Raw genomic sequence first — 23,845 nt, forward strand, 5'->3', positions numbered from 1 at the left:
TTGCTAACACGTGCGCCTTCAGCCAATCACAGCCATTCAATGATGTCATTGAATAGTGTGATTGGCTGAAGCCACGTGTGCTTTAGCCAATCACAGCCATTCAATGCTGTCATGGCTGCCGGCGTGTGTATTAGCTTTCTGGAAGCGGGGATTTCAAGCCCCGCATTCAGAAAGCTATGCTGCGGCGGGGACGAGGAGCCAGCGACAGCCTGCCGGAGCGAGCGACATCCTGCCGGAGCGCGACAGAACGCCGTGGGAGGTGAGTAATAAAATTTTTTTTTTTTACACTTTTTTTTTTTTTGTATTACCGGCGCATAAGACGACCCCCGACTGCAGAGCAGATTTTTCGGGGTTCAAAAGTCGTCTTATACGCCGGTATATACGGTAGGCATGAATTACATTAAACTTTTGCTCAAACAATAAAATTTGCACAAATTAGTTTTTCTTTTTTTTATTGCAATAATGTCCCAATCAACAGCATATGCAAAATGTTCAAATAACCACTTTTTTACTTTTCTATTTTCAGTTAATGCATTTTTAAAGTGGGTGAAAAGGATGAGACAAGCATTTCATGAAAATACATATATAAACCAAAACATTTAAAAATAGTCATGAAAACATATATATATTAACCGCTTGCAAAGAATACAATCAAATGAAAGTGCAGTCAGTCTTTCTACAAAAGCATTTTACAGATACAATTTAGAAACTACCTCAGCTGTCCATTAGGCCCAGAGAACCACGTTAGAAACATCACTACGATTTTGGAAAATGCTTAATAAAGAAAAAAAAAAGAAAGACACCTAATTGTCTGGCATTACCTATCAATATGACAAAATGTATAATGCAGAAATAGGAAATCATAGAGGTTCGGGGCAGCTATGTCAACCTCAGCAAGAATACATCACACAGTATAAAAGGAATTGGAAATGAAGCGACATTTTAAATATCCATTGTAAGAGGGACTTGCGCTACATATTTTAATCAAAGCTTGCAACATTGTTGTTGGTAGCAAAGGGTATTTACACTTGTAATAACCAAAAATAAGCTACAAATTGATTAATAGGACCTCTTCTACTGTAAATTAAGAAAGTGATCTTCAGGTAATAGTGTCAAAATATTCTCCATCATCATTTATATCGCTCTTGTGCAAATATATAGGACTAGGAGTTCTCTTTATATAGCTGGTGATGAGATTTTAGAAGGAATGTTTCACATTGTGCCCCACAGAAAAATATACTTTAAGGAACATTTTGTTTACGTACAACTGTATCAAATGAATGCACTTTTTTACAGTAATTTTTCCATATGCTATCTGCTTGGAAAATTCAATATTCAGTCCTTTTATAAAGAAACTATAAATGTTAGCCAATGAAGCAATATTATAGAATGGCATAAGGCCCATTTACGGTCATTTGTGTTTCCTATTTTTAGGGCCTAACAGTGGCATCCATCACTGATAGGCTACAATGGCATTCGTTTAATGGAAAACCGTTGAAACAATCTTCACATAATCACTAAACGAATACCATTATAGCCTATGGGTGATGGATGACACTGTTAGGCATTTGTCACAGTCTCAATTTAAAGTATACACGGAAGCTTTTTCCAGCATATATCGCTGCCTTAGCTCCATACTGTTCTAACTCCACTTTTGGTTGATTTTCTGCTAAATAGACATCTGCGTTCTGACTGCCATCATTTACGAGGCGACAGTATTGCATAATCTCAGATTGTATGCACACCAGTCATTCCATTTTGTTCTAACACCCCAGGTTATTGTACATGCTGTTTCAACTCCTCTGACCAATAGCTGGCTTGTATTTTGTCAGCTGACAGGTGCTAATGTAATGGTCTTGGAGAAGTTGCATGTGGTGTAAAACTGCATCAAAATTGTTGTGTCAAGTGTTGTCCCACTCCCAAAAATTGCTTCACCAGCACTTTGTTCTTCCTGGTTGCTGCTGACCAGGATCTGTGACTGCTGTAGCCAATCACGGACCACAGAGGTGACCTTCTACAGCCACTGATTGGTTGGAGTAGTCACAGTTCCTGGTCAGCAGCAACCAGGAAGTACAGAGTGGTTGTAAAGCAACTTTAGGTAGTGGAAAAACGCCCATGGAACTACTACGTTAACATTGGAAATGACTCAACAATGTAAGCCTAAAGTATTGTAAAATGGCATTAAATGGTATTAAAATGTGTCAAGACAGACTTTAAATTTCAAGATTAAGTAGATACGTTAGACTGTACAAGCATTCAAACATTCCAGGTGCCACCGTGAAAATTTTACAAATTGAACTTAAACACCATGGAACTAAGCCAGCAATACAATAAATGAAAACAATTGAATTGGGCTTTAAACGGGGTTTCCAGGCAAAAATACTATTGGTGATCTATCCTTCGGCTCGGTCATCAGTAGTTGAACAGCTGGGGTCCATCGCTCTGGATCCCGGCCAAACTGCTAACTGGGCTCCCGTTGTCAGTCCCTAGCTGATAAACTATTGACGACCTATCCCGAGGATAGTATTATTGTATGGAAAACCCCTTCAATATCTCAATAAAACAAAACAAAACAAAACACTTTTGTAAATAGATGATGGCTACAAATATCTTACAGCTCACTCCTATATAAACCTATGTCTCTCTACGATTACAGACTCCAAAACAAACCTTATATGTAGTCTGATCCTGCTGCTTTCATAACCTTTCCCCTTGCTAAAGCATATATATTTATTTGGTAGGTCAAGGCACCTTTACACGGAGCAACTATCATCCAGACAGTCCCTCGAAAAAGTCCTTGAAGTGTACAAATGACAGACGTTCGTTTACCTTTACACAGAGGCAGGATTGTTCGTTAGTTGTTTGCCAAGATATCCTTCACAGTGGGGATCTCCATGAAAAATTCATTTACAAGTCATTCAAATACAAACAACTGTGACTTTACACCAGACGAGTTTTGATCAACCAGTGACCTTTTCGCTAAACTGCAAGACAACAACTAAATCACTGCTCAACCTGTTGGTAGCCATGTTTACACTGAACGACCATCATTTGAATTTGCTCTTCCAAGTGATCATTCGGCCAACAGTTGTCCGGTGTAAAAAGGTACCCTTTATCTAGAAATAGCCGAACAAAAACAAAACAAAAAAAGCAGTAGGACTGCAGAATCAAACTACACAGTTAGATTGTAGTCTGCACACAAAAAATACATAGGCCTGAATGGGGGCTGTAGACACAAAACGGTAGGAGTTCTTTAAAGAAGCCCATCTACAAATGTATCTTTGTACAGTAAGTATTTTCTTCTAAGAGAGCATCTGTCTTCACAATACAGCAAATCGGAAAGCTGGATGACATAGTTTGTTAATGTAAGCGTTGCTTTTCAATTACCTTTTTTTTCCCAAAACACGATGAGAAAAATAATTCTATTGAACACATTTAATATTGACTTTTCATTTTGGAAAAACCAATCAGTTCTAATGAATGTGTTGGTAAATTTGTCAGTGGTTTTTTGTAGATAGCCAACAAAGAATGTATGTAAAACACATTGGGAATATAGAAAACATATAGATTTGATTACTTTAAAAGAGGATTGTAACAAGCAGTATTTTTCTCTAAGTGCAACATAACTTCCATATTTGACACTTTCAATTTTTTTTTTAGAAAAAGTCGCCTTTGCTAAACTATTGCACTTTTTACTCTTTTCAACTGGCATATATAAAACAGAAAAGACTAAGAAAATGAAACAATCAGAATGGAATGTTTCACCGTGACTTGTGTTTTAAATGATTGAAATAGCTTTTAAAAAGACCACTCAAATCTTTATTCAATGTGCTGTGCCCTGTATATAGATCACAGGCTGCTGAAGAATGCTTTCCTCGAAGAACAAGCGATACTACAAAGCACTAACTTGTCGCAGTTAAAAATCTTTATCTTAAAATGTACAGAAAATATAGAGCTTGTAAAAAAGAAACTAAATCAATGACTGGAGTTAAGACCGTTAGGTGTCCACTGGATCTGTTGCTGAAAGATAGAACTGCCATATTGTTTATTAACAAATGCTACATTTTCAAGAAGAAAAAAAAATGAAATATCAGCAGGCAATAGAGTTCAATATTCAAGTGCATCATCATTTCTCTCTGTAGTAGGTCAAGTATGCCTTTAAAGATTCAGGGAGAGGCAAGCTCAGAATTCGCTCTCGAAGAAGGTTCTGTGGCGGCTCCTCAGCTTTCAATGCTTCACTGTGATCCTTTTCTTCCTCTTTGCTGTCCTCGTCAATCTTTTCATCATCATCACTATCTAAGGCTTGAGGAATTAGCTGATTTCCTACAAATACATAGGTGTTGATGCGGCGCCTACGGCAGCGCCGCCTTTTCCGCTTTGGGGGTGCCTTTGGAGGAATTCCTTTGGCCTGCATCTCATCATTTATGCAGTTCCTAAGAGTACGGCGAATATAGATACGAGCCAAGTCCTGTAGACTTCTTACAGTACAGGCAGCTGTAAGAAGAAAAGAAAACTATATTTAATGGCATAGTTAGTTGTTAACAAAATCTGTCTTTCTACAGAAAAAAAATGCTATATCTCTGGAGGCTATTCTGAAAGGTGCTCATAAACATTAAAGTAAGGTTGATGAAAATGGTTGATTTCATCCAAAACATTTGTTATTCAGATAGAACTTAACAACAACCAAAAGTTTTAGCCGGACACACTGTCCTATACAAAGATGTCGGACGCATTTTAAAAACTTTCAGCCGGTAGACCTTTAGTTTTTACAAAGGATCCTCCGTACATGAACAATCTTTTTTTCAAAGAACGTTCTCACAAAGATTGTTCATCTGGTGTTAATGGCCAGTTTGAACCAAAACGTGTATGGCTGCATCTGGAAAATGATCGCTCACCAGCCGATCAATCAACCATGAGCCTATTTCCATCTAAAGCATATGGCCACCTTTACTCAAAAGCCAGCTTTTGATATTGTGGGGTCTCTGCTGCAGCCTTGTAAGTAGAACAGTTTTCTTTCCCCCCATTGATGGGGTTTGCCAATAGTTCACTTAAATCACAATATAAAACATTGTTTTCTTATCATTTATGACCTAATTAAATTCCCCCCACACCGTTTCAACATTGGTACTAATTATTTACTAAATTTTGTTCTTATACAAGTTGTAATTTACAGCCATCATATAGTAAACAGTAACACATGTCAGGTCCTATGAGTTCATAACTTTTGGTTTATGGAGCTCATTGGACAGAGTCCACTGAGTCTGGGGAGGTGACTTTCATACTCACTCGCAGTTCGCCGGGAAGCTGATGCGCACATCAGCCTCATCACTCCATTCCTCAAGTAACTACAACTCATCCAAAAAAACAAAAAAAGACTTATACAACTGTATTGATGGAAAGAAAAAAAAAATGTTAATATTTCTTGAAATGAGAGCATAAAGGAAACGAAAAGGAGCGCTTGGTCCTTAACCTCAAAAACCATGTGGTATTGGGTGAGGTTACCTGCTTGCATGCCACTCGGATATTCATGGTTACTTCTTATTCCTAGGCGAGCATGTGAGAATACTACTTTAGTGAGCCCTAAAGTTTGTGTTATATTACTTGTATTTCTTAAGATGTGGAATCTCTTGCATTGTTTAACCCCTTAACGACGGCGACATCGGGATTCTATGTCCTGGCCGGATGGGCTTTATTCCTAGAGGACGTAGTTTTATGCATCCTCTAGGAATGACAGCCCTGCATGCTCAGGACGTGATGGCTCCATGCTGCCGGTTACCGGAGGTAGCCGACAGCATGGAGCTGTCATCCCGGGCCGCGGGACCCCACCCCCGGTAACGCGATCGCCGATAACCACCGGATACCGGCGATCGCGTTAAAGTCAATGCAGAGTTAAAAACAAGTTTCAGCTCCCCTTACGGATCGGATCCGTAAGAGGAGCTGAGAGTACTCACCCCCGGTCCTCCGCAGCGTCCGGATCCTTCGCAGCGTCCGGATCCTTCGGTCTTCTCCCCGGCACTGCCGCCGGCATCTGTGCATGCGCGCCAGACGAATTACGTCACGCGCATGCGCAGAGAGCCGGGAGGCCCGGGAAATTTAAAAACTCCCTTCTCCCGGCTAGAATGAGTAGCCGAGAGCAGGGAGCTGTCACCGGGAGCCGCTGTATGCGGTTCCCGGTCACATGATCGCTGCTATCCAATGGATAGCAGCGATCATGTAAAAGTAAAAAAAAAAAAAAGTTTAAAAAGTGTAAAAAAAAAAAGATAAAAAGTTTGTTTCATCTCCCCTCATGGATCATATCCATGAGGGGAGATGAAATTAGGTACCTTAAGCCCCCAGATTTATCCGCGGACCTTGCCCGGCTTTTGCGCGTGCGTCCATCACCAAAATGGCGGACGCAGGCGCAAAAGCCGCAGATTGGCGCGGTAATTTAAAATCTCCCCGCACCTGGCTACTAAATGTAGCCAAGAGCCTGGAGATTTCATGGGCGGCCACGGTACGCGCTTCCTAGTCACGTGATCGCCGTTATCCAATGGATAACGGCGATCGCGTAAAAGTTAAAAAAAAGCTCAATTTTCACCTCCCATCACGGATCGGATCCGTGAGGGGAGGTGAAATTACTTAAATAAGGCCACCAGCGAGGTTCCCTGACGGGATCCTTATCGGCAGTCCTTCCCCCAGTTTTGGCGCATGCGCCCGTCGCCAAAATGGCGGACGCAAGCGCAGAAGCTGGGGAGGGCAAGAAAAAAAATTTAAAATCTCCTTGCTCCTGGCTACTAAAGGTAGCCAAGAGCTTAGAGATGTCACGGGGGGTCGCGGTGAGCGGTCTTTGGTCATGTGATCGCCATTATCCAATGGATAATGGCGGTCACGTAAAAGTCAAAAGACAGTTAAAGTTTGACGCTCCGTTCAGTTTGGGCCCCGTTGTGCATCCAGACAGAAGATTAGGGCCACAATGCATAGGTTTCTGAACACGGTACAAATGGGGGTATACATTTTGGGGTGAACGTCTTCATTCCTATGTATGCTGTACAAAAAAAACCTATTTTTAAAATTAATCTTAATTTTTTCCTTCTGCTTTGCTTCAATTCATTTAAAAACTGTGGGGTCAAAATACGCAGTACACCCCTAGATGAATGCGTTAAGGGGTCTAGTTTTTAAAATGGGGTAATTTGTGGGGGCCCTCTGTCGTTTTGGTCGCTCACGGGTTCTATAAGTGGGCAATGGGGCCTGAAACACCTTCAACCAAAATGTCTGTTCTGAAAACCACCCGCTGCTCCTTCCAGTTTGGGCCCCATTGTGCATACGGACAGAAGATTAGGGCCACAATGGGTATGTTTCTGAACACAGGACAAATGGGGGGTATCCATTTTTGGGTGAAAGCCTCCATTTATAGGTCTGCTATCCAAACAAAAAATGTTTTTAAAATCACATAATTGATAAAAAAAAATAAAAAACAAATTGTAATTTTTTCCTTCTGCTTTGCTTCATTCAAAAACTGTTGGGTCAAAATATGCAGTACACCCCTAGATTAATGCGCTAAGAGGTCTAGTTTCCAAAATGAGGTCATTTGTGGGGGTTCTCTATCGTTTTGGCCGCTCGAGGGGTCTACAAGTGACCAATGGGGCCTAAAACGCCTTCAAGCAAAAGGTCTGATCTGAAAGCCACCGGCTGCTCCTTTCGGTTTTGGCCCCGTTGTACATACGGACAGAAGATTAGGGCCACAATGGGTATGTTTCTGAACACGGGACAAACGGGGGTATGCATTTTGAAGTGTAAATCCTGGTTTTCATGTGCACTATAGAAAAAAAATTCTGTGTTAAAAATTACGTATTTGCAAAAATATGAAATTTTATTTTTTTTTACTCTAAATTGCATTAATTCCTGAAAAGAAACTGTGGGGTCAAAATACTCCTGACCCCCCTCAGTGAATACACTAAGGGGTGTAGTTTTTAAAATGGGGTCACTTGTGGGGGTATCTATAATTCTGACACCTATGAGCCTTTACAATCTTGGCTTGGTGCCGGAAAATAAAGCGTTCCTCAAAATGTTGATAAGTAATGTTAAATTTGTACGTCTCCTAAATGGTTAAAAAAAAAAAAAAAAAAGTTTTTCAAACGTGCTTTCAGAATAAAGTGAACAGATGGAAATATATATCTGAGCAAAAATTTGTACAGTATGTTTGCACATATTTGAGATCTTACAGTTGAAAACGTGAAAAAATGACAATTTTTTTTAAAATTTTCCCATTTTTGGGGTTTTTAATAAATTTACACAAATTCTATGGGTCTATTTTTACGACCTAAATGAAGTACAACATGTGGCGAAAAAACAATGTCAGAATTACTTGGATATGTAAAGCCTTCACGGAGTTATGATATGTTAAGTGACATGTCAGATTTCCAAAATTTGGCTCCGTCACTAAGGCGCAAACAGGCTTCGTCACTAAGGGGTTAAGCTCCCGTAATATGCAAAAGGTTTCTGTAACATTAAGCTCCGGTTGAATGCCATTCCCTCCTCTGCTTGTTTTACCCACCCCCTCCCCTCCTGTTTTAGTCACTTTCCCTTTCCAATACTCTCTTATCTGCCAAACGCTATGTAGTACAGGTACACTAATGATCAGGGACCTTTTTTTCCATCTCTCTTTAAACACTCACCCTACCCCTCAATTCATCTTACCCTTCGTTTTTTTTCCCTTTGCCACTCACACCCCCACCCACGCTCTTCAGCTTTGAGTCACTAGATAAAGGGTTACGTATTCTTCTTAGCCGAGATCCTTTGATTCCGACTGGGTGACTGGGAAGAAATGTGTCTGATTTTACTGCCACTACCTTTAATACCAAAGACTTAAGTTCACCTAAGAAAAAAAAAACAGCAAGTTCATTGGCCACTTAAAAAGCTCAAAACAAAAATGTGATGTTTCTACAAGAAACACATTTTAAAAGATGGTAAAATTCCAAAGTACTTTTCACAATGGTTTAATAATGGTCACCCAATGTCCGCTTCTAAAATGGTCACTACAGCTTTCCATACTTCAATCCCCTTTGAATGTAAGCAACAGTTCACAGATATTGAAGGTCATGTGCTCTCTTTCTCAAGGCCACAATTTTCTCCTTTCCATTCACCTGCTAATATTTATGCTCCCAACTCAAAATCAGGTCACATGGGTGATCAAGACCCCAGAGACCCTAAAGCTCTTTGCAGAGGGGCCTAAAATTTTGGGTACAGATTTGAATATAACTCCAAAGACTTTCTTGGACTCCTCATCCAAAAGGTCCCAGTTCTCACAGGCCACCCTAGGAAAACTCCATATCGCCTTCCAGGATCTCAAAGTCATAGATATTTGGAAACATTTGCATCTTACATGGAGAGACTACGTCTATTCTACTGTTCATAAGTCCCACCAATATAACCAAAGTCCCACATTGGTTATATTTGTATGTGAGCCTACCATATTCATGTCATCAAAACATTTGATACAGAAATAATTCCTGTATCAAACCCAGCCGCTGTTCAGACGACCATATCCCTCTATTCGCTTTCTGCAAGGCAATGGATTTGGAAGCTTAATGAGTCACTGTTAGACTCCCCGGAAAGGCTTTAGAAGATCTATGAACAGCACAAGAAGTTTTTTAAAGCAAATATGCAAGCTGGGCCAAGCGCGCTATTAATCTGGGAAACACACAAGGCCTATATATAAGGCATCTTTATAGCTCTAGGTACGAAGCTCAAAAAGCAATAGAAAATGGACTTCTTGTTGTTCAAATAGCTGCATTAGAACATATAGGAAAACATTCCAGGGCGTCTGTTTGCTGGCAGACCTTGTGTCTTTAAGGGAAAGGCTCAAAACTATATTTATTAAATAAAGCAGCTAAGCACTTGCTTTACTATAAGAACTCAAGTTATGCTCATGGTGACAAAAGGAGGTCACCTAATGTATCTCATCAAATTGGCTAGGGATTAAAAAACACACACAAAATCAACTATTAAGGACTCCTCAGGCAAACGGTCATCTCAAACATCTGATATTGCTAAGGCTCTTCAGTCCTTTTACTCAAATTTATATAACTTAAAAAATCCATACCTTACTTTAGGTTTGTTTGATAGAGAGATATTAACACAATTCTAGAGACTCCCCGCCTTCCCTCCCTTGATTCACAGGACAGATGGCTTCACACTTACTGTAAAAATGTATTTCCCCCCCCCCCCCAACTAACTTTATCGCTAAATGCCTTTTCGAACAGATCCTCGCTTCACAGGCAGGCCCAGGAAGCCCACATTACCAATCCATAAAGAAGGAAAGATCCACAATTATAGACCAAGTCCCATCCTAAATTTAGATTACTGAAGAAAAAAATGTGATGGGTGTAGGAGCAGCTGACCAAAACATAAAGTTCAGTAAAATACACAAAGTAAGCGCAGCTTCTCCATTTTGACTGGACCTAGTTGACTGGTCATTTATGAGAGCAGTACTACCCAAGTTTAAATTTCCCTATAAAAAAAGTGGATACAATTCTCTCTCTTAACTTGTAACCTGGCGTAAGGCTATGAAAAAACAAAGTCTCTACCTGCCTTTTGAAATCAACCCTTTTTATTCTGATACTGGAGACCCTACTTTAGGCAAGACACTGCAGTCCAAGGCCTAAAGGACAAGTAGGCAGCAGAGGAATATTCATATATTGCCCCTCATGTGAGTCAGGCTAAACGATCATTACTTAAAGGGGTTGTCCCGCGCCGAAACGGGTTTTTGTTTTTTTTTTAACCCCCCCCCGTTCGGCGCGAGACAACCCCCGATGCAGGGGTTAAAAAAGATCACCGGACAGCGCTTACCTGAATCCCCGCGCTCCGGTGACTTCTTACTTACCCGGTGAAGATGGCCGCCGGCATCTTCTCCCTCCGTGGACCGCAGCTCTTCTGTGCGGTCCATTGCCGATTCCAGCCTCCTGATTGGCTGGAATCGGCACGTGACGGGGCGGAGCTACACGGAGCTACACGGAGCCCCATTGAGAAGATAAGAAGACCCGGACTGCGCAAGCACGTCTAATTTGGCCATTAGACGGCGAAAATTAGACGGCAACCATGGAGACGAGGACGCTAGCAATGGAGCAGGTAAGTGAAAAACTTTTTATAACTTCTGTATGGCTCATAATTAATGCACAATGTATATTACAAAGTGCATTAATATGGCCATACAGAAGTGTATAGACCCACTTGCTGCCGCGGGACAACCCCTTTAACACATCCAAAAAGGAACATCAGCCTGATATAACACTCTTAATACTCAACTTTTATTATATATAACATAAGACCACCACATAAGTATAAATTAAAATTTGCAGACTGTGTATGCACTGTACTTTGGTAGAAAACTAGTGTTTGCATATCGAGAAAACAAAAAAAAGTTTGAAACGGTGTTAGCCAGTAGAGCAAAATGTGACTGTTCCCAGTAAGAGAAACCAAGTAATCTTGTAGATAGGATACCTTTTAATGGCTAATAAAAATTCATACTTCATTAGTGCACTAATAAGTGATGTGAAAGTTTTATGGTCTCTAAATTGGTGTAAGAAGGTCACCAGGCCAGTGTGTTATCTCTGCTCCAGATTTCTCATCCCTTATCAGTGGACTATTTAAGCATTTACGCCTCTACTAATTCTGTTCTGGTATTGTGCAAATTAATCATATCATGTCTGTGTCTTTTTATACGTATGTGTTTTTGGTTAGGTTTTACAGGGGTTATATCAGGCTGCTGTTCCTTTGGGCTGTGTACACATTGGCAATGATAGGTAGGAACTCTTTCAAAGTTGCTGATGACATTCTATTTCTTATCATCAATCCTGCGCAGGGCCTTTCTAAACACACCTCCATTACGACACAATATGGTGAACTTTTGAATTGTAAAGTCAATATTACCAAATCCACTGTCCTCAATAATAATGTCCTCTACAGTAAAATACAGGAATATCAGGATTCCACCCCATTCCCATGATCTAACTTGGCCATTGAGTATCTAGGAGTACATATTTCTAGGGAGCTTCCAGGCCTTTAAAAAATTTCAGAAAGTAAAGGGGAGAAATTTAAAATCAAACAACTTTTAGCATCACATGATGGTCCCAGTCTTTTCTTGGTTCTGTAGGAAGAACCTCTTACAGCCATACATGGTCGCCAAAATTCTATATTAAATGCAAATGCTACCAATCTCCCTTCCAATGCCTTTTTTTTTTAAACTCCCTTTTAGCTATATTTGGAAAACTTCTTTAGAAACATATTGTATATTCCGACGTATAAGACGACCTTTTAACCCCGAAAAATATGCTCTGCAGTCGGGGGTCGTCTTATACACCAGGTATACAGTTGTCCAAAAAATAAAAAATAAATAAATACTCACCTCCCGTGGAACTGCTGCAGGTTGTCTCTCCCTGCGTACACCGGCAGAGCATTGCTTTTCTGCAAATCCCCGCCTCCAGAAAGCTAATGATCTGATTGGCTAATTCAGGCGACGTCAGCCAATGAAAGCTGGCGCTGCGTTAGCCAATGATGTCTAAGTTTATATGGTGATATTTCCTGTAGTTAAGAGACTTTTTCCAATAAAAAATGAATTTACAAAAAAACAAAAACTACAACACACAATATGTGATGGAATTAATGGGGTTAAACTGATTGGCCCATAAACAACATCTATCACCTATTCACTGCTCACACCTGTGCACTACTGCACTGCTCCATTCACAGTGTATGGGTGTGACTGATAACCGAGTACAGCACTCGGATATCTACGAGTACATGTGAAAAAAACCTTATAGTGTTCTTAGATCCTCGTGCACTGTACCTTTGTGCTTATGATCTCTCCTAATTCACAAACAGGAAGTTATGGCCTGCAATGTTAACGATGCAGCCTGATCAAAGTCACAATTTATGCAAGACTACTAGGCTTACATTACCCACAACTCCTCACCCTTTCATGTACATTCCTACACACAACTTGAATCATTGCTGAGGCTGCTGTAATCACAGGACATTATTAACTAGTAAGTTTCCTTCACAGACATACAAACCGCATGCTATTCAATATTTGGTATTTATATTGCTTTAGCTCCATCTTTCTAAATGCTTCTGTAGCTGACATCAGCAAGGAGAAAGTAAAGCAATTAAAGTAACTCATGTTTCTTTCTACCCACATAGAAATAAATGAAGTATGTAGCCTGCAATTAAATTAAGCTAAAAAACAGTACAGAGTGATCATTTTATTTTTAATTCTACCCTACAAACAATCTTGAATTTACATGAAATCACTTAAAGTACACGTTAAAAAAGGTAATAAAGTATGTGTTAGCATTTGGAAAAAAAAACAAAACACTGCAGTAAAAGTCCTCAATGAACTCAGTTAGGAATTTAATCAGCCACAATGTACAAATTAGTGAATGCATTTAACTTTTCAGCACTGAAGGAGCTGCAGCTGGTTTTTTCAGCCTGTGGGATCAATTTCAAATCCTACACAAGCTATAATGTAAGCATGTACAAAGTTTTCTTTCCTAGAACGGACACTATGTTCCTTTTCGGATTATGAGGAAAAAAAAAAAAAAGATTACGGTAATTATATTTGTAATCGATGAATGAAGTACTGCATTGGGGAAACACAATATGGAACTACAAGTCCTGGAACAGGCTCTCACTCTTATTAACATAAACCGCCACGCTTTACTTTATGCATATGGATACAATAGTGATGGGCAGCCGTTTCTGTTGTTTTTTTAAATTTTTTATTTAAATTCTTTATTTATAGTTTGAACTTGGGTACAGAAGGGAAAAAAGGGAGGGGGGGTATGCAACAATGCAGCACAATAAGATTTGTTATCGTGTACAGTTGAATATGGTAATTGTGCTACATAAACCAAGAGAGGATGAGAGTAGTAAAGTGGGGAAAAAACAGGGTAAAGTTTCTAGTAGCTTGCTTTATGATCCAAACTTGTGGTCGTGTTGAAAAATATGGTATGATCTTAGAAAGGGGAGTTAGCTGGCTGGCTTATTCCTGAATAAGGCTGCATTCACACAGGGCGGATTTGCCGCGGTTCTGCCGCAGCAGATCCGCCCGCGGCAAAACCGCTCGCGGCCGCTAATCTCGGGATTAGCCAGCCATGTGGATGAGATTTCTCAGAAACCTCGTCCACACGGGACGGCTAATCCGCTGCGGTAAATCCGCAGCCGCGGTTTCAAAAGATTGAGCATGTCTATTTACAGTCGTTTTTTTGTTTATTTATGTTACGGCCGCGCTCTCCTCTATGGGAGAGCCGGCCGCAACGGAAAAGCATGCGGCCGGACTGCTTCAAAGCCGCCGCGGCTTAAACCGCGGCGGTTCTCCCGGCGGAAATCTCGCGGTTTTTGCTGCGGCCAAACCGCGAGATTTCCGACAGGAATCCGCCGTGTGTGAACCCTGCCTAAAGATTTATTTGTTCCTGTAAGAGATCCATTTATTCCAGGTTTCAAAGTATTTTTCTGGCTTACCCTCTTGCATGAATCTGGTCTTTTCAAAGCTATTTATTTCTGTTGTTTTAAGTTTCCTATCTATCTGCGTAGTTTTTCAGGACGTATGGCTAGCAGCTCCCAACCCTGGAAGTGCTAGGGTCAGCTGTTATTTGTTCGTATTACCACATTGTGATTTAACCCTTTCCAATCTACTGTCTGACGTCTTCCTACATTCTGATTGAAGCTTGTACAGTTCCAATGTCATAAGATGTCCGGCAGGGTATTCTTACCGTCTATTGCCAGCCACTCCGCTGTCTGAGCCTCTCTGGCGCACACACGCTGGCTTTAGCCAGCAGATGGCACTGTTGTATAACAGCAAAAGGAGAAGGTCTTTTAGGAAACCCAGAATCCAAAATTGGATTGGAAAGGGTTATAGAATATAAGTGACAAGGAGGCAAATAGGAGGCTTTGTGGGGAGCGTGTGAAGAGAAACCATGTTATATACAGTGCATAGGGAACGAGGGGGGTTAGAATGATTATGACAAGAATATGACTCCCATAGTGCTCTATAGACCACTGCCTGCATGGCCTACCAATGAAAATAGCGCAACTGACTGAAACAAGAACAGGTTAGAAAGGCCTTGTGGGTCATGGGAGCTGCTCAACAGAGCTTTTCTTTGTGTTGACTGGAAGGTCTTTATTATTACTTTTGTTATTTTTCAGAACTGGGAGGTGAACTTAATATAAAGCAAAGCAAATTATTTCCTAAGAAGAGCATTTAAAAACAGGTAAATACTTACGCAATTTCACAGTTTCCGATTTGTGATTGTCATTCTTACTTGGTTGCATCAAGGGGGCAAAAGAAACTGCTAAAATGTTTTTACTTTCCCAAGTATTCTGTCCTGTTCTCTGGATCTGTGTAAGCTAAAGAATTAAAACCAGGCATGTTAATACAGCCAGAAAGACACGAGTGCAATAGTTTATTGATCATTACAGATACACTGTGGAGATCCTGGAGTAGAGTAATCAGGAACTAATGAATAAAAAATAATGGAATGCGATTTGTTTAATGGATGACTATAGGACTATGTTGTAAATATTAATATATTGCAGTAATGGAACGGTACAAAGCAACCATGTGTTTAACCCCTTAAATGATCAATCTTGGCAAATATATGTCGCTTGGTCCTGGGCTTTAATCCCGGCCGTTAGCAAAAGTACGCCGCAGGATTAAATCTTTTGCTCCCACAATCAGGCAGGTGCAGGTTGGGTCCTTGGTTGTCAGACACAGCTGAGGACCCAGAGGAGACGGGAGAAGCGTTTTTTTTTTTTTTTTTTACTGCTTCTTCCTTCTCCTTTCCAGGCTACATAGCTCCCAATTTGCAGACCACGATTGGCTCGATTAGTGATTACTGTCACTACAGGGGGAGATGATTTTTCCTGTATTTGGAGCTCCATGGATGCCCCAGATACAGTGTAAGCGCATTCAGACGACCGTATATCGGCCGGGTATTCACGCCGGCCGATATACGGCATCTCTCTCTGCAGGGGGAGGAGGCTGGAAGAGCCGAGAGCAGTGCTCTGAGCTCTCGCCCCCTCTCTGCCTCCTCTCCACCCTCTTTGCACTATTTTCAATGAGAGGCGGGGCAGGGGTGGAGCCAATTCCCAGAATTTAGCCCCGCCCCGTCCCACCTCCTCTCATTGCAAATAGTGCAGCGGGGCGGAGAGGGGGTGGAGAGGAGGCGGGAGCTCATTGCACTGCTCCCGCCTCTTCTAGCCTCCTCCCCCTGCAGAGAGAGACGCCGTATATCGGCCGGCGTGAATACCCGGCCGATATACGGTCGTCTGAATGCCCCCCTAAAGTGTGAAATAAAACTAAAAAAAAAAAAAAAAAAAGTCAATGTGAATGTCAGGAACTAAATGAGGAACCTGTTCTCGTACTTTTTTTTTTTTTATGTATAGTTTAGTGTAAAAATACCAATTTAAAAATACAGCCCAACATTATATTAAGACATGAAAGCTCAGCCAGTCCAGAAAATTTGAGGACTTTGAAGTTATCCTCAAGTGCAGTTCTAAAAACCATTAAACACTGTGGTGAAATTGGCTCTCATGAGCCCACATAAATGCTTCAGAGAAATCTAGTACAAGACACATCTCAACATCAACTGTTTAGAGCAGACTATGAGAATCAGGCCTTTAAGGTTGAATTGCTGCAAAGAAGCCACTATTAAGCAGGATCAACAAGAAGAAGATAATTGTTTGGGCCAAGAAACACAACAAACGGATATTAGACCAGGGGAAATCTGTACTTTGGTCTGATGAATCACAATTTGAGATTTTTGCTTCCAGCTGCCATGTCTTTGTGAGACACAAAAAGGTAAGCAGAGGGTTTATGCATATGTGGTTCCCATTATGAAGCATGAAGGAGGTGGAGTGATGGTATATTTCTGGTGAATTATTTAAAATTCAAGGCACTTTGAATCAGCATGGCTAACGCAGCATTCTGCAGCAACATGCCATCCTCTCTGGTTTGCACTTGATGGGAACACCTCCAATAATCACCCAACCTAAACCCAATTGAGATGGTTTGGGATAAGATGCACTGCAGAGTGAAGGAAATGCAGCCATCAAGTGCTCAGCACCTCGGGGAACTCTTTCAAAACTGTTAAAAAAAAAGTCTCTGAAGAATCTAAAATATAAAACATTCTGATTTAACACTTTTTGGTCACTATTTAATTCCATATGCGTTCCTTCATAATTTTCATGTCTTCAATATGAATCTACAATGTAGTAAATTAAAAAAAAAAAAAATAACACACCATGGGATGACAGGGTATGTCCAAACTTTTGACTGGTACTATATAGGATTTTGTCAATTAATTAGGAGCATCAATAAGATCCTTGTTTTGTTGAGGGGCACCCCACCCAGGATTAAATTAGAGATTCAGTGTCTCCAAGTGAGCCAGGGAGGATTAGCCTTACCCCACCTCTATTACTATTATCTGGCTGAATAATTAGTATACGCTGGATGGAGGCTGTCTTCATCGGATTATAATCCAGTGGTGGGCCTGGAGCGCAGAATGGCGGGCCCTGGGCAGAGCCTGAGGGGACTGCTGTTGGGTGGCCCCACATCTTTTATTGTCCCTTTGCCTACCCTCATGCTGGTAACACTCGAAGTTTGGCACCGAGCCTCGTGGCTGACCACTGAAAAGAGAACCACGTGGTCCCCATGTAAAATATAATTTCTAGCCAAAAACTATCCGCCTGTCCATAAATACATAGCTAATGATGGTTTCTCTGTTTCTGTACTTATGCAATGTGCTGTACAATAGAGATGGGCACCAGCGGTGCCAGCTGCTTCTGTCTGTTTGCTAATTATGCTGGCAGTACCGTGCTTCAGCGTGCGTTAGGCACCCACTGAATGCTGACACAAATTCATGCACTGTACGAGAAAAGCATCGTGCTCCACTCCTCTGTGGAGAGAGCACACCAGTGCCAGCTGTGAGTCCCCAGCTACAATACTGGGGAAGAGGCGCAACAGTCCCGAAACGCGTCTATTGTAGGCTGGATTTAGTCTTAGTAAAAATCAGAAGTGGTGCTCAAAAATAAGTCTTGTGCCTCTTTAAGAAAAGAATTGCGCCTACATACACTTTTTTCCTACATTTACTCTATATAATTACCATACGGTCTGCTTTTGAACAGTAAAACAAAATGAAGCATGGGGGCATTATTTATCAGCTGCACCTTATACGGGTAGATGCTCTTTAACCCTTTCCAATCCACTGTCTGACCTCTGAAGACATTATGATTTAAGGCTGTACAGCTCCGATGTTCGAAGACGTCCATCGGGGTTCTCTTACTGTATATTGCCAGCCTCATTGCTGTCGGAGCCTATCCAATGTGTCACCTCATGCAGTACTGGCTTTAGTCAGCAGATGGCGCCATTGTATAAAGGCAGAAAAAGAGTAAGCCCCCTAGGAAAACCAGGATACAAATTGGATTGGAAAGGGTTCATAAAGTCCTGTCTGATCATAGATTTGCCTTTAGGTAGTACTTTAGTCACAACTCAATGAGCTTCATTATCTGTGTGCTCGGGCAGTTTCACAATTATCCATTAATTACAAGTTTTTCCTATGGAGTGCAAAGGAAGGTAACAAGAATACAAATCTCCTGGAACTTGGTGACCCTACGCTTTACATTACCTGCCTAATAATCCATCCACTGGCTTCTGGAATCCTAAGGGAAATCTCTTCACCTAAAGTTGCATATACCTCTAACTGATGCTTTTTCGCATGAACACCGAGATACACAAGAACACGTTAAGGTAAACAATATAAACAAGGCATCACCTGGTCTTCAATCGGCATAACTAAAATTCCTCCAATTTTCAATAAAATTTTCATGTAATTTTCATGGTCTTTCTGGACTCCAGCGCCACAATAAATCCGGTCATATTGTGGACTGTCTGATGCGATCTCCAAACAGTTTCCAACGACGAAATTGGGCTCACAAAATTCAAATCTGAAATTAGATAGTGTTCAATTAGACTCATTTGTCACTGCGCCAAATTACATTGTACATCATGAGCAACAAATGCTTAGATCTTCATTAGCCCACAGGGTCACTGACATGTGGCAGAGACTACACTTACCTCCCCACTGCTCATACTTCATCAGAAACCCAAAAAATAGCTTTTGGTATTGGAGGTGCATCATATGTAAAAAATGGGAAAAGACAAACTTATAAAAGAATCCTGCGCTCTTGGTGTATGAGTGGATGACATGTAGGAAGGGAAAAAGAGAATAGCACTTACTTCTGTGAAGAGTCCGCAAGGAGCAGCAGACCTCCTCACTTATCCAAGTTTGCTTATAAAGTGTCACATATGGATCATGATTCTTTGGAGGGTAGGAATACATTCAGGTTTTTTATTCCATATACAGGACAAAGGAGACAATACAAACTTCACAGGAAAAGGAAAGGCAACACGTTTCAGACTTACATATAAAATAGCCTCCCATAGCAACCATGTAACATAGTGAGGGCAACACGAGTTTGTGCGCACAACAGCGCATGCTACTGAAGACTGCAGCCAAACGGCAACCGCAAACCGGAAAGTGATGGCATCGCGCACCCCGCTACACATACATTTCAGCCGGATGCCGTTGATGTGCCTGGCCACACTGCCAGCATCCATGCCAGCTTAATCTGGAAATTGCTTATCAATAAACCTATAATATAATAATGTTACACACGTTTCCAAAGTCCTTTGAATCTCTTGAGTCTTACAGTTGCTTTATAAAAAAATAATAGTACATTATATATAAAGAGGGAACGGCCTCCAAAAGAGTGCATTACATTTGGACATAGAAGCCGTGCTCACCTGGCTCTGCGGGGAAACACACGCCAAATGGAATGATTAGTGGGGGAAATTAAACTACTCGCCCACCATTGCCATTAATGCAGATGGCAGGGAGCTAAAGTATTATATAAAAACACTGCTCCTTTATTTTATTAATTTATGCTTGATAAAGGAGGTTTTATCCTCCGAAACGCGTTGCATTATAGTTATCTGTACCCTACTTAGGTAAAATAAAATGGCGCTAGCCTACAATTGTGGCTCTGGATTTTATACACCCCATCATCAGTTGGTTTAAGACGCACTTGCTTTTTAGGGGGAGTTTTCTCTGTCTTGGAGCCCCTATGAAGTGTAATTTTATTACATTTTACCCCATTTAATATATACAGCCTGTATTATCTTCAAACGCTGGGAGCGCTGGGGCTTCCCATTTTGGTTTTACTTATCTAGAACTGAGGTTCTCAACCCTTCGGAGTTCTTGCAGACGCTCTCTCCTGGTGGATGTTCTGAGAAGACGAGGTGTTCCCCATCTGACAGAATTACCTCATTTCTAAGGCCATCCCGGACTGAGATGTGACTGTCTACCTACCCAAGGTAGGCTGATGACAGAAGGTGGGTCACCTCCTGCTGGGGAATTTGTTAACACTTTTCTGGACCTGGGAGGGCTACCCTTGTTTTAAATAAAAGCTAATTTGGGGGGTTTACAATGGAGTACGAGTAGCAAGGGAGGTAATGTAGTCTATAGCCTTTTCAGCAGCGCTGCCATGATGAAGCTTTGGTAGGCGTAGAGAAGCTGACAAATGTCCTTAAAAAGTAAAAATTTAAACACCATTTCATTTTTTGACCCCAACGAATGTTCTAATAAATTGCATACTATATCTTAACAGGGCTTTTCAGTATTCTTTATAGAGCTCCAAATCAATTGCTTCTTTCCTCCCAGCCATATAATTAAAAGGGGCCTAAAACATTTATCATCCATTGCTGCAACAAACTTTAGACTAGTTTCACACGGCCAAGCAGTATTGGCCTGATAGCACGCTCGGGAAAGTGTGAGGTACTTGTGGATGCGAGACGTTGTGTGTCAAAAACGTCTCCCATCACTTCAGTACAGTAGCGATTGTTTTCAATAGGAAATCTCACACACCGTGCAACGTGATTTTTTTCCAGTCCCATTGAAGACAATGAGTGAGGCGAACGCCCAAAAGATAAGACATCCCGCGATGCAGGAAAAAAAAAAAGGCGCTCATGTATAGGACCCCATTTAAAAGGAATAGTGTTCATATCAATGCAAGAATTGTGTGCCTTGCAAAGCGCAACTTTCTCGGCCATGTGAAAGCCGCCTTAGGTGATTTTCACATGTAGTGGTAATGCTGCAGATATTCTTCAGATATAATAGCTGCAGAAAATATGAAACATTTCATAGAAACAGCAGTGCGGATGAGATTTCAAGAACTGTCCTTCACAGGCTGTGGAGATAATCTGCAGTATAATTTGACCTGCACTGCAGACTATAACTCCATAGCATGACAATTTATACTGTGGGTTTACAGTGCGCATTTCTTAAAATAAAGAGGTAAAATCTATAAAAAAATCTGCATGTTGAATGTGGACTGTGCTGGTGATCTGCACCGAAATCCACTACATATGAATGTACAGCAGCCAAATGTACAAAGCTAAGTAAGGCCTAATACACATGGGCAGGTCGCATACCAGCCCTGACAGTAGCGGCGTCCACACGTACCTGCTTTTTTTTTTTCAATCTGTACTACGGATGCTCCGCACGGCTCGCTGCCGGATATGCGCAGTACAGATTTTTATTTATTTATTTATTTTTTAACTCCTGCTTTTGCCACGTCATCACCTAGCGATGACCTTGCGGAAAGGTCGCGGATTCCGCTTCCTTTCCGCAAGGTCAAGGAAGGGCTGCAGATCGGACGGCTTCCATTGAGTTCAATGGAAGCCATGCGCGCAAAAATGAGGCATGCTGTGATTTTTCCTCCGCAAGCGGACACTGCAATTGGTGTCTGCTCGTGTGCGTGAAAAAGAAAAAAAAACCACCACTTTTCCGTATCATGTTATGGGCGGATTTGCTGTGGAATCTGCAGTCGGACACCCACTCCGGATTCCGCAGTGTAAATCCGCCCGTGTGCATGCAGCCTAAATGAGCAACAGCCAAAGTTTAATTTGCTTCTTTTACTTAACGATATAGGCAACTTCTGGCTTTGTTGTGGTGACCATTTAAGCGACAGCAGGACATGTAGCCATTCACGAACTGATGATCAACAGGAACTTTGTCAGCATGTTCACACCAACAGTAAATTGAGAAGCCAATTCAAACTTCAGCTTTACTAGTATCTCATCAGTTCTATGTTTTGGTTGGATACCTTCTTTAAATAAATGCAGTAGTCATAGTTAATTTAACAATTAATTGAAGCCCAGACCACAACCACCACCACTACTACTACTAATTTCTGACATCAGAAATACAATGGCTTTCATACCCAGTGCGTGGCTTATACAGATGTATCATTTGGTATCTTTACCAGTGAGATGTACTATGGCGGTAACGTAGCACACTCACTTATCGGAGTGCCCGTGTTATGCAAATGGAAAACAAACATTTGCCTAATTGAAGATAATCTGTAGAGTAGTTGTATTTTCTGGGCATAGTTGTCAGTCCTTCCAATAGCGGCTACAGTATGTCAGGACCAATATATATCACATCAGTCCAGGAACTCACTTGTCAAAGCTATCACTGTACTTAATGAAAGCCTCCAATTTTTCCTTCGCATACTCCACCACATCAGAATGAAGCTCAACTCCATGATTAATGCCAAACGGACCTAAGACATAAAAGAAATACAGGTTAACATAGTTCGGACCCAGCAAACAGTAGAATAAAGTATGACCATGTCTAGAACTACCGTAGTGAGGAGCAGCCGTTTACACATCAGTAGTCAGGACATTGGTTGGTTTTACGGCCACAACACCAGGACCTGTTGGTTCTACTAAACTGAACGTCGCTTGTCATGGCACCCCACACTCTAGAATCCCTGGAGGCTGGGGTGGTGTCACTATTTGATTGGTTTATTGTCAAACAGATCCTTTTAACAAGTAGGGATGGTTCAAAGTGGTCAACCTCTATTATATGAGGAATGGGTGTGGGAGACGCCCTTAACCCCTTCACGAACAAGGACGTAAGGGTACGTCCTGGAGCGTTGGGGTATGTATGAAGAGAGGTCACGGCGCGACCTCTCTTCATACAGCGCGGGCGTCAGCTGTTTATTACAGCTGACATCCGCGGGCAATAGCTGCAATCAGCCGTGCGGCCGATCGCGGCTATTAACCCTTTAAATGCCGCTGTCAATTCTGACAGTGGCATTTAAATCCCCCGAGCGATGTTCGGGGGTCCCGTACAGCCCCCCCACTCCACCCCCCCCCCCCCCCGTGGTGAGATCGGGGGAGATGTGCAGGTGTCATGGCAGCCAGGGGCCTTCTGAAAGGCCCCAGGGCTGCCCTAGCAGACTGCCTATTAAGCTATCCCCGTGCGGTGGCTTGATAGGCTGCCTGTCAGAATGCAGTATGACGTAATGCTATAGCATTACATCATACTGCAGGAGTGACCAAAGCATCACGTGTTGTAGTCCCCCCAGGGGGCTTAAAAGAAGAGTGAAAAAAGTAAAAAAAAAAAAAAATTACCCCGCTTTTGCCATATCTATAATTTAAAAAAATCTAAAGATTACATATTTGGTATCGCCGCTTCCGTACAAGTCCGATCTATCAAAGTAGCGCATTATTTCCCCCACACGGTGAACGTCGTCCGAAAAAAAAAATTAAATAAAGAACGCCAGAAATGCACTTTCAGTTACCCTGTCTCCTAGAAAAAACGCAATAAAAAGCGATCAAAAAGTCATATGTATTTCAAATTACAGGACATCCCACAAAAAATGAGCCCTCGCACAACTATGTCTACAGAAAAATAAAAAAAGTTATTGCGCGCAGAAGATGGCGGCAGAAAATAATTGAAAAAAA

The 23,845-nt window shown here is 41.4% G+C and overlaps 1 protein-coding gene across 1 annotated transcript in view; it reads right to left on the reverse strand.

Moving 5' to 3' along the window:
• Nucleotides 1–435: 435 nt before the first annotated feature.
• The window catches only part of PCMTD1 (protein-L-isoaspartate (D-aspartate) O-methyltransferase domain containing 1), a 41,609-nt gene continuing 18,199 nt past the window's right edge, over nucleotides 436–23,845 (reverse strand). The window contains exons 3-6 of the mRNA XM_066578079.1: nucleotides 22,554–22,656; nucleotides 18,807–18,978; nucleotides 15,258–15,381; nucleotides 436–4,494 (exon numbers count right to left, since the gene is read on the reverse strand). Coding sequence (XP_066434176.1) covers nucleotides 4,127–4,494; nucleotides 15,258–15,381; nucleotides 18,807–18,978; nucleotides 22,554–22,656 — 767 coding nt within the window. The 3' untranslated portion in view covers nucleotides 436–4,126. The remainder of the gene's footprint in view (nucleotides 4,495–15,257; nucleotides 15,382–18,806; nucleotides 18,979–22,553; nucleotides 22,657–23,845) is intronic.

The sequence above is a fragment of the Eleutherodactylus coqui genome, chromosome 9, assembly GCF_035609145.1.
Source record: "Eleutherodactylus coqui strain aEleCoq1 chromosome 9, aEleCoq1.hap1, whole genome shotgun sequence".
In the NCBI taxonomy this organism is placed as follows: domain Eukaryota; kingdom Metazoa; phylum Chordata; class Amphibia; order Anura; family Eleutherodactylidae; genus Eleutherodactylus; species Eleutherodactylus coqui.